This window comes from Aethalodelphis obliquidens, unplaced genomic scaffold (assembly GCF_003676395.1).
Source record: "Aethalodelphis obliquidens isolate GAN/ISIS:26980383/991018 unplaced genomic scaffold, ASM367639v1 scaffold5, whole genome shotgun sequence".
NCBI lineage: Eukaryota > Metazoa > Chordata > Mammalia > Artiodactyla > Delphinidae > Aethalodelphis > Aethalodelphis obliquidens.
Genome location: NW_020837949.1, coordinates 5,883,603 through 5,902,991, shown reverse-complemented (window position 1 = coordinate 5,902,991; position 19,389 = coordinate 5,883,603). Strand labels below are relative to the sequence as shown.

The window sequence follows — 19,389 nt, the reverse complement described above, 5'->3', positions numbered from 1 at the left end:
TTTTTTTGGTCTGTTTTACAAAGTCTTAGATGTTCCATGATGGGCACTGAAAAATCATGGCTGTGTAGGTTTCCCCACAGGGATGGCTGCTGAGGTTTCAGAGATGGTGTGATGAATCCACATCGGTGAGGCTAGAAGCCGGGTGGCACAGAGGCTGGAAGTGCTATTAAAACTCAGACAGGCTATGCAAAGTCCTGCCTTGGAAATAAAACAGATATAGCGCTAATGAAAATTAAGGTTGTGGACAGATAAAACGATAAAACTTCCTATATCCCACCAGGAACGGTAGTTCACAAACATCAGTGTGAAAATGCAGACTCCTGACCATTTCTGCATCTCTCCCATCCCACCAACCGAAATCAATAGGCCTGAAGCCCAGGAATCTGCGTTTTTAACCAATGTCCCAAGTGTTGTACAGGCAGCAGCAGCAAAGCCTCAGACCACTCTGAAAAACATGCTCCGGGAGAGCAGTTCTCCAAGTGTGGCCCCCAGACCAGCAGCAGCAGCATCACTTGGGAACTTCTTAGCATTGTTAATTTTTGGTCTCACCCCAGACCTACTGAACCAGAAACTCTGAGGCAAGGCCCAGCAATCTGTGATTGAACGAGACTTACAGGTGATTCTGATGCATGTTAATGTTTGTGAACCGCTGGCCTAAGAAAAGGCACAATTTCACCTTTCTTTTTTTTTTGGCCGCACCGCACGGCATGCAGGATCTTAGTTCCCCAACCTAGGATCGAACCCGTGCCCCCTGCAGTGGAAGTGCGGAGTCCTAACCACTGGACCTCCAAGGGAAGTCTCTGAAAAGGCACAATTTCAGATCAGAAGGGAAGAGAGTTCTTCCAGTGCCTATGGGCTAGTCCTCAGGCTGCATCCAGCCCACCGACTCCTGCCCTAGCTCGTGCTGAGGGAAAGTGAATGTTGGCACTGCAGCAAGGAGTGGGAGAAGGGCCTAGAGACCCATGAAGGAAGACAGGGACCATGGCTGCTTCTCTCTTTATTGGACGCTTTGTAGATGTCACACAGGTCTAAAAGTTACACCATTAAATAATTATTTAAAAACCGACCAGGATTAAGACCCTGGTCCAGAGCTCCAAACCAGAAGCAGAAAGGAACAGGGGTGGTGGGCTGGGAGGTATTCCTCCAACATCCCCAAACCCAGAAAACGAGGATCCTAAGCTCTTTCACAGGCCAACCCAGGGCATGGGCCCTTGGGTTAACACTCAGATGCCTCTGGCTGCATCACTATCAGGGTCAGAACCAGCAAGGAGCTGGCAGGAACAGCCAGCCGAGTCCAGACATGGACAAAAGTAACTGGAAGGACAGGAGACGGACAGGTACTGTCCAGCTGTAGATAAGATCACAGAGTGCAGCTAAGGCAGGTGGGGGGAGGGGCTGGGGAGCAGTATTGCAGCAATGCAGGAGTGTGGCCCCAGGGGCTTGGCCCAGCCGGCCGGCCGGCAAGGGCTCACACGTTGTGGGTCCTCCTGGTGAGCTGGGGCTCCTCGCCCACTAGCTTGGACTTGAGGTGCTCCTTGTAGGCCAGGATGTCTCCAGGCCACTTGGTGATTGTCTGCTTCTCACAGACCCAGATTTCTTGTGCAACCTAGAAAGCAAATCCTAGACTTAATAATCCTGACCAGTATCCTTGCCATCCCTGCCCAGGAGACTGTCCCCAGGGGATTCTGGGAAGAAAACCCCATAACCCCCCGCGCAGGCCCACAGCCAGCTCAGTTTCGCTACTTAGGTCTGGCCTAACCCAAGGGCACCGTAACCAGCAGGTTTTGGAGCCTTCCAAGCCAGGACCTGCCGTGTCACCCCTAGTTCCAGTTCCCTAGCAGGAACGCTTCACTCTCAGCTTTTCTCCACCCCATCTTCCTGAAAGCTTCAGCGAAACGACCAGCAGCTTTGTCACTGATGACTAGCAGTAACCCTCTGTCTAATCCGGAGTCTCCCTAGTATGATACTACTTCTAGGCTGAAGAATCTTGGAACCACAGAAGCAGCACCCTGTTCTCTACCCAACTCCCTTGCCCATTTTGGCCAACAATGCCAAGTAGGCTAACAGCCCCAAATAGCTACTGAAGAATTCAAGTATTTCCACTAACGCTTTCTAAGTTTCCCAAAGAACCGTAAGATCTGGCCCTGTCCACCCTGTCTATGTCCTGAGCCCACTTTCCAAATACAGTCAACGTGAATTACGTGCCCTCCACGTGCCACGACGGTGCTCTACCTAACTGCCTCTGAGATGCCCTCTGCTATGCCTCCCACCCAGCCAGGAGCCTCACCTGCTGAATGAGTCTGAAATCATGGCTGACCAGCATCATACCACCCTCAAAGTCATTGATGGCGTCTGCCAGGGCGTCGATGGTCTCGATATCCAGGTGGTTGGTGGGCTCGTCCAAGAAGAGCATGTGAGGGTTCTGCCACGCCAGCCAGGCCAGACACACTCGGCACTTCTGCCCATCAGACAGGTTCCGGATCGGGCTCACCTGCGTGCAACCGGCCAGTTATAAAAGCTGGTGTCGCCCTCACCACACATCGCAACTCACCTCTCCCCATGGCTCCTCTGTCGTCACCGTTTCACAGAAAGCGGGGCTCAGGAAGACCCAAGGTCACACAGCAAGACGGTGGCATAGCTGCCTGTCTCTCAAGACCCAAAAGGGATACATCTGGAAGCCTGAAGCCCTGTCTTGACACAGAATCTTAATAAAGTGGAGCAATCCAGGGGACCCACAGTTGGGATCTGAATCCAGGAACCTGTGTGCTAGGTTTCAGTTTCCCTTGCCTTTAAGCACTATGGCTCAACCTGCTAGTCAGGGGGGCAAGGGCACGTCAGAGACTGGCACGCTATCCTCGCCCCTCCCCCGAGACCTAAGTGCTCCAATGCATAATAACCCAGAGCAGAGGAAAGGCGGACCATCCGGCCATAGCCTCCCAGTTACCTGGGGTTCTTCCCACACCCCCTCCACTGACCTGCTGTTTCCCGGTGAGACCATATCGCCCAATGATCTTCCTCATTTCTTCCTTCTCCTTGATCTCTGGGTAGCATTTCATCATGTACTCCAAAGGCGAGAGGTCTAAGTCCAGCTGCTCTTGTAAATGCTACAGGAAAAAAGGGACCCACCCAGATGTGGCTGGTGTCCCACTTCCAAAGGAAGCCTGCTGGGTTTCCTGCCAAGTACCTCTCTACCTCTACCTAGGGACCTGTTCAAGACTCCAGAGGCTACTAGGAGCTGACTTGGTCACATGCAGCCCCATTCCCACACCCTGGGTAACTCCCCGCTCCCCTCTCCCCGCCAGGACTATACCTGATGGTAACGCCCTATCTTGACATGAGAGTGTTTTCGGATCATTCCGTCTGTGGGAAGTAGCTTAAAAAAACAAAAACAAAAACAAAAAAAACAGAGTAGAAAGTGGAAAGATAAGCACACAGAAAAGGAACCCCGGTCAGAAGCAGACATAGGCAGAGAGGGGAACAAACACATGTTCGCACTGAACGAGACTCATACAACTTCCTGAACTGAATCTACGCCACCACCTCACGAACTGCTATTCTGGCCACTCCAAAAATACCTAGGAAGGTACTGAAACAGGTGCTTTCAAGGGAGGCACAGACACACGCCACACCATCTACTGAGTAGCCGCTGGATTACTGTACGGCGCACCGACTGTGTAACAAGGGGCTCGGGTACAGGTCCGACATACATTTTCTACAGCAAGAGCATACTTCTGAACGCACAGGCATTTCTGTGTTCTAACTGCTCTGAATGAAACCACAGAAAGATGCTGAGAGCATGCATGTGTTCTCCCTCTCACCCACGCTCTCACACACACAGACTCCCCCCGTCAGGTTTCTCTGAGAAAACTGCCCCAAACTTCAGCACTACCCAGTGAGACCACACGCCCCAGAGGACGGCTCGCTCAGGCCCTCTAAGAGCAGTGGCCCCTGCCTCCCCTCCCTCTCCCGCAGACGCACCAGCATCCAATCCTGGAAGTCCCACACCCCAGCGTGGCACCATACCTCTCCAGTTAGCAGCTTCAGAAGAGTTGACTTCCCTGCTCCATTGGGCCCCACCAGAGCCACTCGTGTGTCGAGATCGATACCAAATTCTAGATTGTTGTAGATGCAAGGCTGAGGTGGGTGTGAGAGAGAAAGGGATACGGGGCTAGGGTGCTGATCAGTTCGACTGGCAGACTCACCCCGCTGAGTCCCCAGTCACCGCTGGAGGAGGTGGGAGTGAGGAGGGCGGCAGCTCTCACGGCAGACCCCAACCCACTGCCTCCAGCCACCAACCCAGCTGAGCAGTATTCCCTCCAAGTACTTGCGGGGAGGCTTCTACTCTAAGTCCCTCAATTAGGCGCCCCAGGCTGCCACACCTGAAAACTCCCCAGCACCGCATGGGTTAGCAGGCGTGCTCAGCAAAGAACAGGAGACTCTTCTCAGCAGCTGACACTTACCTTGGAAAATGCACCCCAGCTTCCCAACTACACCCAAGTACTCACCCCATCTTTTGTATACTTGAAGCTGACATTTTGCACCATAATAACGGGGGGAGGGATCTTGCCACATGGTGGGAAATAAAATGACAGTGTCTAGGAAAAAAGAGAGGGCATTTACCAAGTCAGGTCCTTTCTCATCCACCTCACCTTAGGCCGCCTAATTCCACCCAGTCACAACCTACCTTGTCACTCACGACCCTCTCTGTCAGTCCGGATGCCATCATTTTCTGTAGCGTCTTCTCCTTGCTCTGGGCCTGCCGGGCCAGCTTGGCACTGCCATGACCAAACCTAGCAATGTAGTTCTGAAAGAGACCAGAGAGGGGGCCAGGAGTATGGGCAGGCACCAAACAACTCATCTTAACTGCACGGTAAAAACTGCTGACAACGTCTTCTCTAGCAGCCCCCAATCCCCACACACCCTCACCCAACTGGCCCGGAGAATGTGAACTCGGCTCTACGATCGCCCTACCTTCATGTGTGCAATCTGATCCTGTTCCCAGTGAAACCTCTTCATCTGATTCTCTTCCAGCTCCAGCCGTGTCTTCACATACTGATCATAATTACCCTGCAGGAAAGTGCACCAGGCGAGACGGGCAGCTTTAGCCTCGGTCCTGGGTTCTCACTCAGGGTTCAGGGGGATGTGAGATGGCATCTCATTTGGCCCTGGTTGTAAGACTGTGCAGTAAGGGGACTTCCCTGCTGGCGCAGTGGTTAAGAATCCGCCTGCTAATGCAGGGAACACGGGTTCGAGCCCTGTTCCGGTAAGATCCCACATGTCGCGGAGCAACTAAGCCTGTGCGCCACAACTACTGAGCCTGTGCTCTAGAGCCCAGGAGCCACAACTACTGAAGCCCACGCACCACAACTACTGAAGCTCACGTGCCTAGAGCCCGTGCTCTGCAACAAAAGAAGCCTCCGCAATAAGAAGTCCGCGCACCGCAACGAAGAGCGGCCCCTGCTCACTCCAACTAGAGAAAGCCCGCGCGTAGCAACGAAGACCCAATGCAGCCAAAAATAAATAACTTTAAAAAAAAAAAAAAGGATTGTGCAGTAGGGAAAGAGGAAGTGCATTAAAGAAGCATATCCTAATCTAGAACCTGAGGTCTTCTGAATTGTGTGCTTCTCATTCTTAGCTTAGCCACAGCAGGGCTCCAGATCAAATCCTCAGGTTGGCCATAAAGACACCCACAGCGTTGGCAATAGCCCTGAAAACCACTGTCAAACAGATATCTAGAGGCTCACAGCCTTCCAAGAGCACCTCTTTCTACTCCCCATCCCTAGAGACTGAAGCCCCCATGCAGACTACAAGAACTTCCTCCAGGTGGGAAGACATCAGACCCATCAGATTTAGGACCTGGCAAACCCTACACTATGGGCTGCCATGGTTTCTATCTGCAAAAAACTAGACTCAACCTAAACATACATCGAAAAGGGTCTGACAAATGACTTACACGATAGCCACACAATGAAATACTATGCAGTCACTGGAAAAAATGAGCATGATTTATATATACTCATACGGAAAGCAGTCCAAGACAAATTAAAATTTAAACGCAACCTACAGAAGAGAATGATTAAGATTACAACTGTGATTAAGTATACGTGAAATTTTCTACAAATGCTACTTGCAAGTACATGTGAAATTTCTGAAAGACTATGTAAGAAAACTATTAATACTCCCATGGTGAGTACAACCATGAATAAAGAGAACTTCTGGTTTTCATTTTTTGATATGTTTTCTGAAACAGAAAAAGTGTAAAGGCAAGGCAGAAAAGTGGGCTGTTGAGATCCTGGCTCCCCTTCTTCATGGAAGGAGAGAAGGAGGGGTACTGTGCTGGCTGCCACTGCAGAAGGCAGAGAGCAGCAAGGCCTGCCTGGGCACCACGAAAAGTCAACCTCTTTGCATAAGGCAAACATACACCATATGCACACGCTGCCAATCCGTGGCCTATGGCCTGAAAGCAATTACTTTGGGACCAAAATAAACAGGGTGCAGAACTCCCTGTCCACGTCTTTTTATAGCAACAGGTAGAAAAGGACTGCTAAGTCTATTTTGTTTTAAAGGAGAACTTCAGGGAATTGGTAAGCACAGAGGTTACTGTGGAGAAGCTGGGGCCCACTCACCGTATAATACTTCAGTTTCTTGTTGTGCATGTGAATGATGTTGGTACAGACACCATTCAGAAAGTCCTGGGAATGGGAGACGAGGACCAAGATGCGCTTAAAACTGCAAAGCCAGAGAACCAGTCAGGGGGGCGCTCAGAACGGTAGATGGTTCACAACAGGTGGGCTGAATGTCAGGCCCAGAAAACCTTCATCCTCTCCCATCCTTACGCCTAGGCATCCTTTAGATTTATTCTCCAATTCCCAGTTCTTAGCACCTAAGCCACCAGTGCACAATCGACCCGTAAGAACACTTTGATGCCTTTCAAAGTATGGTGAGACAGTCTGAGTTTCCTCAGACTTTTGTTCTAATTTTCCTTTTCTTTTTTCTTGATAGGTAAGAAGTGGATTTATTTAGAGAGAAACACACTCCACAGACAAGAGTGTGGGCCATCTCAGAAGGCGAGAGCAGCCTGTTCTAATTTTCAAAAGAATGGCAGTAACAGTGATGGTAAAATCAAAAGTGTATGCACACAGGCACCCCTAAACGCATCTAAAATCACGGGTGGGAAGAACTGGAATAGGCACAGGAAAAATCACCAGCTCGGCTTTTTAAAGAAGGTGCCAAGTCATTGCAGAGACCATGGAAAGCCTTATTCCAGAACTGGGGCAGTATGCCAGGTTATCTGGCTCTCCAGCCATAGGACCACTGCTATATGTGCTATTTTTCTCTTTGTCACTGCATCATGATCTTAGATGGGAATCCCCGTTTATATGCTATATATATAAATACAGTTAAGAAAAAATATTGTCTTTAATAAAGACATTGTATTTTAAATAATGGGAAAAACCAAAAAAAGTAAAACAAACAAACCAATCCACATATTTCAGACTAAACAAAAACAAAAAGGCCTGCCCTAAAGATGCTTACCACCTTCTCAATCCGGCCTTCACTCTGGCCCCACTTCAGTCCACTTCTCACTGCTCTAATATCACTGTGGGTCCTGGGCATCCATCTCCCTGGGACTCTGCTCAACTCCCCCTCCAGGACCCGCCCCCTTCCACCCCAGCCCCGCCCCCTTACGTCTTTAGCTCTTCTTCCAACCACACACAAGCGTCGAGGTCCAGGTGGTTGGTGGGCTCGTCCAGGAGTAGCATGAAGGGCCGGATGAAGAGGGCTCTGAAGAACAGGAAGGAGACAGAGCCACTTCAGTGTGATGGGTGCTATGCAGGAAGGGACAGCCTGCCTGCTACCTGCAGTTCTGGTCAGGCCTGCACGGAGTCCTGAAATCAACTCTAGGCTCTAGACCTAGGCTCTAGACCTCAGGGGAAAGGTGAGAACTAGGAGAAACCAGAGACGAAGAGTGGGGGTTAAAGGGCAGGAAACAGCTGAAAAGCAGAGGGAAGATGCTGAACTACAAAGTATTCAGGTTAAACCGAACTGGTGGGGTTGCCAGACTCCAGCAAGGAGGCCAAAGAATGTTCTTTCCTGAGGTGGCATCTCAAGACAGGAGAAACGGGGAGAGCGCTGGGTCCGCACGCGGCCGCCACCTCGCAGCGCTTGTCAGAAAGGTTTCTGGACATCCACCTCCAGCATTCTGACTCCAGCACAGACAGAAAAGGCTAGGAAATCTGTAGTTTTAAAAGCTCCCCAGGTGAATGTGAGGCAGCTAATCCTTGCTGGCACGTGAAACCACGGCTCTCACGTTCTAAGGCACACAAGCAGCTTTGCTAAAGCAGTTATCAAGCCTCACCAATGCCCTTGGCAGACACTGGTTGGGTAAGCAACCACCTCTTTAACTGGGGACTTTCTGGGGGCTTGGTGGGGGAATGACGATCTACAGATACTCATTTTGGGTCCAGGTCACAAGAGGGTAAGAAGGACAGATATCCTAACAGCTGTCTAACATTTTATCTTTAAACAGCAAGAATTAGAAGGACTGAAGCACAAACAACGGTGGTAGAGGAGTCAAGAGGAAAGAAAGAAACAGACCTATTCTACCATTCACCTAGGGCTGGTCCCAGATTCCTAAACCCTGTGCAGGAAGTCCAGCAATGACCATTTCAGTCAGGAAGCGCACTCCTTAGCTCAGGTATAGCACCCCCGCCCCTCCACACTGTCAATATTTGGCACTTACTGACCATCAACCCTGTTCTAAACGGTTCCACTGGTTTAGAACCCTGTTCTAAACGCTGAGAGAGATGGGGTGCTACAAAGGGTCGAGGAGGGAGAGACTCACCTGGCGAGGGCAACCCTCATCCTCCAGCCCCCACTGAAGTCTTTTAGCTTCTTGCGTTGCATGGCAGGTGTGAAACCCAGTCCGTGCAAGATCCGTGAGGCTCTCATCTCCGCCTTGTCAGCGTCCAGCTCCTCCAGTCGCTCATAGAGCTCTAAGAGCTTCTCACACTCCGCTGCGGACAGTGCAAGGCCCGTGAGGCTCCTGGGCCTTTCCCGGGAGGAAGCCCACCCCCAGGGCCCTGGGTCTGGAGCCCTACCATCCTCGTGAGCCAGCCGTTCAGCCTCCCTCTCCAGCATGGCCCGCTCTGTGTCGACTTCCATCACGCACTGCAGGGGTGTCTTGTCACTAGGGGGCATCTCCCGAGTCAGATGGTAGATGTCAATGTGCTCAGGGATGGGCACTTCGCGTTTCCCAATAGCAGACAGCAGCATGGACTTCCCTGGGAGGGGCAGGCAAAGCACAGGAAGAGAAGTGGACGCTCAGCACAGTTCTGCCTGTCATTCTCCTACATCAGCCCCTCCACTCTAGCCAAACCACGACCTCATCATTGTTTGCGTACTTTCCTTCCTTTCATTCATTCAAATCCTATGACTCCCCCATCCCTGCCCGCATCCTCGGGACACCTTCCCTCCAGTCCTTGTCCCAGCCCTCCTCTGTGAAGTCTGTTCATCTACAGCCGCCTCACGCACCGCTACTCCCGCCCCTCCCATCCACTTCTCCGGCACCTACTGTCTACAACTACTCACGTGGTGCTTATCACACGACTGCTCTGTATTGCTAGTTCCTCTTCCCTGGGCATACCTGGTCTCCCACCCATACTATAAACTCCTTGCTTTGTAATAGCTGTGCTAAGTAAATACTTGCTGAGTGACATATGAGCCCAGGAGAGATACCTCCCACCTCACTTTCCAAGGGCCTCACCAATTCCATTTAAGCCAATGAGGCCGTAACGACGGCCTGAGTTTAACTCCAGTTTGGTGTCACTGAGCAGCTCTTGGCCATGGAAGGTGAGGGAGAGGTTGATGACGTGGGCATCGGTGCTGTTGGGGTGGGAGGCGAGCACGCCCGTGACAGCTCGAGCAGCAGCTTTCCTCATCTCAAAGTCCTCCAGCTCCTTGGTCAGCAAATCCACTTCTGGGGACAGAAACAAAGCAGTTTGGGAAGAGGGCTGTAAGACAGACTGGCTCTTATACAAAAAGGCATGTCTTAGAGCATCTGGATGGCTCAGTCAGTAGAGCATCAGACTTTTAATCTGAGGGTCCAGGGTTCAGGCCACTGTCTGGGCATTTGTGGCTTTTGCCCTTCCTTAAGTTACCAAATATTACCATACAAAGATCCAAAGGCTGAAAAAGGCATGCCCTGAAGGACCTGGGCTCAAGATCAGGTTGAGATGACTCAGATGTTTCACAAGCTTTAAACAGGGTGTACACTGCATACAGATCTGCCCTGGTATCCTGCTTCCATGGACATTTTTTACTTTGTAACTTGTCCTTTTAATTCTAACTTTCCTTGTTCTAAGATGATATAATGCATGGTAGGAATGGCTAGAACTCCAAACTGTCCTCCATGAGTATGTGTTAAAGAATTAGTCCCAATGCCCGAAATAAAGCAGATGCTATAGAGGTGCTATGCTCCTACTCCACGACCTAGAGCTTCCAGATGGTGCTTCCAAGACGCTATGCTGCCCAAAAGGGACCAGTATGAGAAAATGCACAGAGGGATCAATGGCAGGCAGAGCCAACGCTGGGAAAACCAGAAGTTCCAAGTCTGGAGGGTTTCAGAGACGCAAACTGACCATGAGACAAGAGACTAGCTGTTCTGCCTTTGTAGCTTTGCAGGCATGACTACATTTTCAGGCTGGGAAGAACTATTAATATATGGCTAACGTTAACTGGCTAATAGCTGTTGAGTTTACTCTGTGCCTGGGACTGTACTACATTATCATTCCCCATCTAATTTAATCCCCATAACCCTTATAGGATAACACTTAGGACCCTCCTTTTATAGATGAAGAGGTTAAATAATATAGCCAAGGTCAAAAAGGCTAGTGACCCAGAGTTTGAACCAGGCTTTGTCTGACCCCAAAGCCATGACCTTAACTATCTCACTATACTACCTCTCCATAAAGGACAAGCTCCCACAAAGTATTATTGCAAGTGGGACAGAAATGGGGGTAGAGGGAGTCTTGGTAAGCTTCTTCCAAAAGAGAGTAAGGTGATCTATTAACCTTTTCAGGAAGGAGTCAAAAACTACACGAGGATCCGCTACCGTGACAATCTTCTAATTTTATAGTCTTTGTTACCCTTACCCGTTCTCCCATGGTAACCTTACAGTAGAACACCTGAAATAAGAAAGCCCACGTGCTTGTCCTTAGCAAGAGTAAAGATGGAGTAGAAGGGGGAAGAGAGCTCGGTGCCGTCCTCAGACAGGCAGGCGTGGGGAGAGCAACTTCAAGAGGGTGATGGTTAGTCTTAGGTCACTCTCCGAATACCCCATCCTGTCGGGAGATTACCACTGCTGGTGCTATACCCACCCTGCTGCTGAACCTGCTCTGCCTGCAAGAAGTCAGAACCGAGGGCAGGGACTGTCCTGCCAGACAGCTGGCAGTCACTCTACGTCTACCTCAGCTTCCAGTACAGTGTGTTATACGTAACTGCTTGATGAATGCGGGCCCACCTCATTTTATTGCACTTTGCTTTACTGTGCTTCACAGATACTGCAATTTTTACAAACTGCAGGTCTGTGGAAACCCTACGTCAAGCAAGTCTATCAGCACCATTTTTCCAACAGCATCTGCTCACATCCTGTCTCTGTGTCACGATTTCAAACTTTTTCATTATTATTACATTTGTTACAGTGATCTGTGATCTTTGATATTACTACTACGACTCACTGAAGGCTTAGATGATGGCCAACATCTTTTTAGCAATAAGGTATTTTTAAATTAAGGTACGTACATTGTTTTGTTTTATTTATTTATTTATTTGGCCGCACCACATGGCTTGCAGGATCTTAGTTCCCCAACCAGAGACTGAACCTGGGCCCTCAGCAGTGAACGCGCAGAGTCCTAACCACTGGACCGTCAGGGAAGTCCCCATACATTGTTTTTTTTAGACATAATGCTATTGCATACTTACTAAACTACAGTATAGCGTAAACATAACTTTTATATGCACTGGAAAACCCCCAAATTCATGTGACTCACTTTACTGATACCACAATATTGATATTTACTTTATTATGGTGGTCTGGAACTGAACCCACAATATCTCCAAGGTATGCCTGTACTTTCAAATGGAGGACAAATTTTTTGTTTTGACTGATGAGAGGAATTTAAAAAGTCTCTTTTCTACACAGTTGAGTTACCAGGCTTCCCACAGCCCTGCTTTGTGCCAATCCCTGTTCTAGATGTTGAGAAGAAGATATAAAGGGAGAAGTTGATGCTCTAGATCAGGAGTTCATAAACTTTTTCTTAAAGGGCCAGATGGTAAATATTTTAGGGTTTACAGCCCAAGTGGCAAAAATCAAAACTATTATGTAGGTATACACATTACCATTTGAAACGTAACCACTTAAAAAATGTAAACCATTCTTAGCCTGGGGGGGGGGGTGGCTTAAAAAGAGGCTGGCCAGATTTGGCAAACTGCCTGTTTCTGTAAATAAAGTTTTATTGGGACATAGCTACACACATCATTTACATATTGTCTACTGGCTGCTTTCCACTACAATGGCGAAGTTGAACAGCTGTATCAGAGACCATATGGACCACAAAGCTATAAATATTTACTATCTGGATCTTTACAGAAACAGATTGCCAGTCCTTGGTCTATATCTCTGCTCGGACAAGAAGATCAAAATTAAGGGAAAGCTATACAGCCAACCCTCTACATCCACAGTTCTGCGTCCACAAATTCAACCAACTGAGGATTAAAAAAAAGAGTTCCAGAAAGTTCCAAAATTTGCCACACACTGGCCATTATTTCATAGCATTTACAATGTATTAGGTATTACAAGTAATCTAGAGATGTGCTAGGTTATATGCAGATACTACATACACCATTCTCTGTAAGGGACTTGAGTTTCTGTGGATTTTGGTATTCACAGGGGTCCTGGGACCAATCACCAGCAGATACCAAGGCTCTACTGTATACCATTTTCTCTCGATCTCTTCCATTTTACAGCATCTATGACCTAAGTCATCTCCTGAGCTTTAAAAGTAAGACTTAGATGGGGCTTCCCTGGTGGCGCAGTGGTTGAGAGTCCGCCTGCCGATGCAGGGGACGCGGGTTTGTGCCCCGGTCCGGGAAGATCCCACATGCCGCGGAGCGGCTGGGCCCGTGAGCCATGGCCGCTGGGCCTGCGCGTCCGGAGCCTGTGCTCCGCAACGGGAGAGGCCACAGCAGTGAGAGGCCCACGTACTGCAGAAAAAAAAAAGTAAGACTTAGACCTCACTGTCCTAGCCTACAGCATCCCACAAAACAGACTCAAAAAGTAAGTGAATGGCACTGAATAAATGCAGAAGGGATTCTGGAATAAACTTCATCAGAGAGAATACTGCAGATTTCACAAGCAGCCCCTTTCTTTCATTCCCCAAACAAGGGGACCAGCTGAACTCTAGTTCCTGTCTTGAAGAGTCTCACTTTCTAAAGAAGGTTGAACTGTCTGCCAGAAGTCGCTTTCTTTGATATTTATCTTAATCTTTCCGTACCTCACTACCTAAAGAAGGCCATGTGGCAATGGTAACAGGTAAAGGCTGGAGAACAGTGACCTGCAGCATTCAGTAATTCCAAACTCAGAGAAGAGAGAGGACCCAGTCTTGGGAGAAGGAACAGATGACCCATTAATTATGAAAGCAGAAATGACCCTGGGTCCCTGGTAATAAGAAAAGTTTTGAGAGAGCTGGAAAGAAAACCAGATTTCATATTTCAGAAGAGTAGCTCCCTGAGGAAGCAGGGTGAAAACCAAAGCTCCCTTATTACTATAGCTGGGTTCCCCCTGAGAAATTCTGGTTTCCTAAGGAGAAAGGTGAAGAAGAAATTTGTAATGGGAACAGTGGACAATAGTCTCAGAGTGGGATTCAGTTTTCTATTTTTCCAATCCATCCAGAAAGTACCTACAGAGCTGATGATAGATACTTCTTGACCATTGTTCCTGAGGACCTAGGGGGAACCCTGTCTACTTTACAGATCACAATTCAGCCTGCTCGTTCACTCCTATCATTCTTAACTTCCCATTCCTCCACCACTCTGGCCAGGAAGAAAACTTCCCCATGGCCTGACTTTACTGCACTAGCTTTCTCTCATAATTCTTATTTTGGAGACAATTCCTACCATTCAACTCTCTGCTCTCAATCATTTTTAACTCTCCCTTTTCTGAATTCCTATCTGTCTGTTGTAACTTGCATTAGTAATTCTCCTCTCCTCTTCAAACATTTACTTAGTATCTCTATCTGCAAGGCTGATCAGGCAAAAAAGATATATTACACAAGACATGGTCTCTGCACTCAAAGATCAAGCAATTTAGACGAAGAAACAGAAGGCACAACATAAAAAGGTAACACTGGGACTTCCCTGGCGGTGCAGTGGTTGGGACTCCACGCTTCCACCGCAGGGGGTGTGGGTTCCATCCCCTGGTTGGGGAACTAGGATCCTACATACCGTGCAGCTCGGCCAAAAAAAAAAAAAAAAGGAACACTATAGATAGTACAGGGATATAGTGAATGGCAATATTATTGAGGTCAGGTTTGATTGGGAAAGATGTTACCATCCTGAGCTGGGCCCTGAGAGAAATGTCAAATGTAGCTAGTACAAAAATTGTGGTATTAGAACCTCAGTGTGTAAATGGACAAATGTGGTGACTATTCAAGGGACAACAATAGTCGATGGAGACGACCTGTTTAGAGTGTCTTCAGGGGTGCAAGGAGGAAGGCTGGGATAGACTGCCAAGGGCCTGGGATATTCTTTATCACACACTGCCCTGTTTCCCCATCTAGACTGCAAGATATCAGACAGCAGGGCGCTCTTATAGTGCCTGAGTTTCCAGCACAGTGTCTAACACTTGAGAAGTGCTCGTAACAGAAAGGCATCTCTCTCGCAGAAAAAACCCATAAAACAACTCATGTGTTTCCGTCTTGTCGGTACAGCCACTACCGCTGGGAGGACAAGGGTATTATGTGGTGAGGAGCCTGGCACACTGACCTTCATGGGTAGAAATGGAAATTAAGAAAGGGGCAGGGAACTGACCTTCTTCTCCAAGTCTAGAAGACAGAGCAGCAAGGCAGCACAACCACTCCCATATTTGCTTGCCACTGAGTATGTGAGAACTCTGTGTTCAGTTTCCTTGATCAAGCGCCAACTCTACTGGTTTGGTTCATCATGAAAAGTTTCATGGCCCCAGATATACTCTCCAGCGCCCCCAGCATCCGGACTGTGACTCCAGCCGGGGCGTCCTTTACGTCCGAGCAACCATCCCAGGGACCCACCTCTCCCTCAATTCACCTGTGGTCTCTTGGCCATTGGCCTCCTCATTTTTCTCCTCTGCCACCTGTGGCTCTGTGACAGCATCTCCGTTTTCTTCATGGCCTTTTCTGGGCCGCTGTCGTGCTTTGGCAGCTTCCTTCTTTTTGGCCGCCTTCTTCTTGGCCAGGTCGGAAGGCATGGTGATGAACCACAAGGGCACGTTACTGTTCTTTCAGGAAGCCTGAAGGAAGGCAAACACCCCCAGGTTCTAAACTTCCGCAGAATGCCTGGGCCTGGCTCCATCCCTCTCAGGAACTGCCTAGCGAGCCTGTGATCCCAGCTCCGTCCCAGACTAGTCGCTCCCAACTCTGTCAGGATCTCTCAAGCCAATTCTGATCCTCGGCCGCTCTTCTAATCTCAACAGCTCTTCCCTCGGGCTTTGTCCACCAATCCCCACGGACTGCCTCACTCTGGAAATGCTCCTCCTTTCGGGGCCTCCAGTTAGGGCCCGGGTTCGGCCCCTCGGCACAGGTCCCGGTCTCCAGTTTCCCCACAACTTGGCGCTCCACGCTCCAGCCGGCCGCCTCACTTTCCCGGGCTTCCTCCTCCTGTTTGCCTCCGGCTTCCTCCCCGTCGTCCCCCTCCACACCAGCTGGCCGCCGGGTCCAGCTTCTTCCCGGGGAGCCCTCGTGCCCCCCCGCCCCGTGAGTCCCCTCGGGGTCTCCTCACTCGCCAACCCGCGAACCTCCCCAGCCCCCGCCCGTCACCGTCTCTCCCTTGGCCCCTTCTTCTCCCGCGCAGCCGCCTCCATCCCAGCCCGGTCCTTCCTCCCTCTTCTCGTCCCCCCTCCCCCTCACCGGCCAGCACCCTCCCCCCCAGCGCCCCTTCCCCCAACTCACTGGGCCTCGCCGCTCGGCCTCTGTCGCAACAGAGCAGCTCCTTGAGCTCCTCCGCGTGCGGCCGGCTCACTACCCAATCACGGCCTCGCGCGGCTCTCGTCGCGCCGCCGCGTAGACTCCTGGGAAGTGTCGTCCTCCAGCCGTGGCTGCCGAGCCTGAGACCCTCCTCGAGAACTACCGCGGATTCCAGGGGCCTCGCGGGCCGGCGCGACGTCATCAGGATGCGCGAGGCTGGGGAGATTGGAGTCCAAGAGCCTTCTGCCAGCGGCTTGCTGCGGGAACTGGAAACTGCAAATCCCAACTGGCTCCTCGGATAAGCGGCTGGACCTCCCAGGCTACCCTACCCCGGGAATAGCTGAGGAATTATGCGGAGATACGGGGTTTATAGGGCCGCCCAACCAGCTCAGACAGCAGGGCGAGCGACTACACTTCCCGGCAGGCATCAGGCAGGAATGGGTCGAAACAATGGGGGAACGAAGAGGAGGGAGGAGGAGGAAGCGTGAGCCGGCTGGTGAGAGGGACGGGAAGACGCTCACGGGAAGACGGGAAGACTACGAAGATGATGCGAAGAACAGAATTCCTTCATGAAAGAAAGGTGTCCTCGTTCCATGAAACTGAGGTTTTAGAGGCTGGTCCAGTGTTAACCAAACTTTAGAAGGTGCGGAACGTTGTTCCTGAATCGTGGCTGCTCAGCCTACCCACTCCAGAATTGTTAGGTTTCCATCCAAGCCATGTAAGTTTGATGGGAAGAGCCCTGAAGTAAAAAACAAGACTTCTTTTCTGAATTTAGCTTTATCGTCATTTACCAACGCGATCTTGCCCGTTACTTTTCCTTGCCCGTTAATTTTTCACTGTTTAAAATCCATCACAGACTTCTCATAGCCTACAGTGCAAATACCAAATGTGTAGTCTCAAATATCTCTCCAGGCTTCTGACCAGGCTTCTGACCAGCAGTGCCTCCAGCAGTGACACGGCTGGAGGGAAGCAAAGGAAGCTGTTACTCCCTCTGAGCACATCCTCCAAAAGTAGCCCCCCCTGACCCTTTACAAAAGTGAGCCCAGGGACTTCCCTGGTGGTCCAGTGGGTAAGACTCTGCTCTCCAAATGCAGGGGGCCCAGGTTCGCCTTCTGGTCGGGGAACTAGATCCCATACGCATGCGCAACTAAGACCCTGCACACCCTAAATAAATAAATTTAAAAAAAAAATTTTTTTTAAAGTGAGCTCGCTCCATGCCCCCCCCCCACATAGACCTAGTTTTCCTCCTCAAAGTTGATGCTCCAGTAGGCTCTACTTACTTGCATTTCAGAAATAAGCCACGCCATTTTACACCACACGCCTTTGAGCATGCCTTTTCCTAGAATACCCTCCATGAATTAAGTGCCTACTCTGTCTGACTCAGAGCTAGATGCTAGAGTTTCAGTGGTGGTAAGTCATTCCCGGACCTCACGGAGCTTACAATTAAGAATGCCAAAAAATTGTCGCTCACCATCTGGTTCTAGAATAATGAAGTCACTAGCCACTGCAATCACTGATCTTCCACACACCCTGAAAGGAGTTCAGGGCCGAGATCAGGAATGAGGCACTCTGTGCTCTGGGAAAAACTGGCAGAACAGGCCTTCAGATATTTTCTGGAGAAGATTTTATGAGCCCAATTTCTTGCAACTCCTCATATCTAGAAAAACACTAAAATCATTAACGGAGGCATTTGCTCCTTGTGACTAGCAGTAACCTGCCAAAATGTGTGCTTGATTACAAATAGCCCCCCTTCAGTAAAATCATATATATACTGACGTCCTCCACCTCTTCAGAGCAGTTTCTCAGAGCTATCTGAGAGGCTCCTAGGCTATAGTCCTCATTAGGCCCCAAATAAAACTTAACTCACAACTCTCATGTTGTGCTTTTTTTTTTCAGCCGACGAGATGGAAAATTTTAAAAGGACACAGATCATGACATTCAGGTGGTAAGTGCCATAGGGGCAAAAGCATTGTTTTAGGTAAAGAGATATACAGACAATAGTCAACTGCCTGCAAAGCCCTTCAAAACAAGGAAGTTATATATGATTGTGGATCACATAAAATTGCTTATCCAAGCATCTAGCCTCCTGGGAGGTCTACAACATGCCTCCCTCTCCCAGCCTCGTTAAAATGCGTGGTCACAGGCAGGTTTCAGGTTACAGAGACCTAAAATTAATTATACTCTTTCATTTATGCCATCACATTTAATCCCCCCAACAGACGCTAAGGTGGGTATTAATAGCATTTTACAGATTGGAAATACAGGCACGGCGCTGTTAATAAAACAGCACTGCTGAGAGGAAACATGGCCAGGCTTGAAGCTCAAATCTTCCAATTCTGGGACTCCAGCTCTGTAAAGTGACTTGGGACGGCAAGGGCTAACCAGTTCCTTCTCTGACTCCACCTATCACATCCATGATTTCCCATGAATTGACCGTTGCTGGGCAAAGTTTCCTTCAGCACATCAAGAGTGGCCTAGAAAAGTAAGAAGTTCTGCCATTCTCATCCAGGGTTTAGGTCTCTTGCAGGGAACAGACCTGGGCATGAAGGGAGAAGAAATGGGGAAATAAGAAGGAGAGAGGAAGGAGAAAAGGACTGGCTAAATATGAACAATTACAGAAGATCAGTGCTGGAAGCAGGAAATGAAGAGTCCAGACTCTTCATTTAAAATATGAAGAAACTGAGACCCAAGGGAGGAAATGTCTCATCCAGAATTACCTAGAAACTTAGTAACTGAGAAGGGTCTAGAACTTTGCTGTTCAATGTGGTAGCCTCTAGCTAGATGCGGCTACAGAACACTTGAAATGTGGCTAGTCTGAACTGAGATACGCTGTGTGAAACAGGCATTGGATTTCAAAGACTGCATGTGGAAAAGAAAAAGAATGAGAAATATCTCAATTTTTTATATTGATTACACGTTGAAGTGTTAACATTTGGGATATATTTAATACTATAAAATATATTATTAAAATTAATTTCACCTGTTTCATTTTGCTTTTTAAAAAACTGTGGCCACATGAAAAGATGCTCAACATCGCTAATTATTAGAGAAACGCAAGTCAAAACTACGATGAGGTATCACCGCACACCAGTCAGAATGGCCACCATCAAAAAATCCACAAATAAGAAATGCTGGAGAGGCGTGGAGAAAAGGGAACCCTCCTACACTGCTG

General features: G+C 49.2%; 1 protein-coding gene across 1 annotated transcript; it reads right to left on the bottom strand.

Annotated features, from left to right (window-relative positions):
* Positions 1 to 980: 980 nt before the first annotated feature.
* On the bottom strand, positions 981 to 16,410 carry ABCF2 (ATP binding cassette subfamily F member 2). Its single transcript, XM_027101469.1, has 15 exons — positions 16,203 to 16,410; positions 15,343 to 15,544; positions 9,767 to 9,979; positions 9,102 to 9,284; positions 8,846 to 9,017; positions 7,690 to 7,785; positions 6,627 to 6,729; positions 4,972 to 5,067; positions 4,685 to 4,804; positions 4,506 to 4,595; positions 4,024 to 4,134; positions 3,311 to 3,373; positions 2,976 to 3,104; positions 2,288 to 2,491; positions 981 to 1,606 (listed from the first exon to the last, which is right to left on the bottom strand). Exons 2-15 carry the CDS (start codon positions 15,500 to 15,502, stop codon positions 1,469 to 1,471), a joined length of 1,878 nt encoding a protein of 625 aa, XP_026957270.1. The 5' UTR covers positions 15,503 to 15,544; positions 16,203 to 16,410; the 3' UTR covers positions 981 to 1,468.
* Positions 16,411 to 19,389: the final 2,979 nt, after the last annotated feature.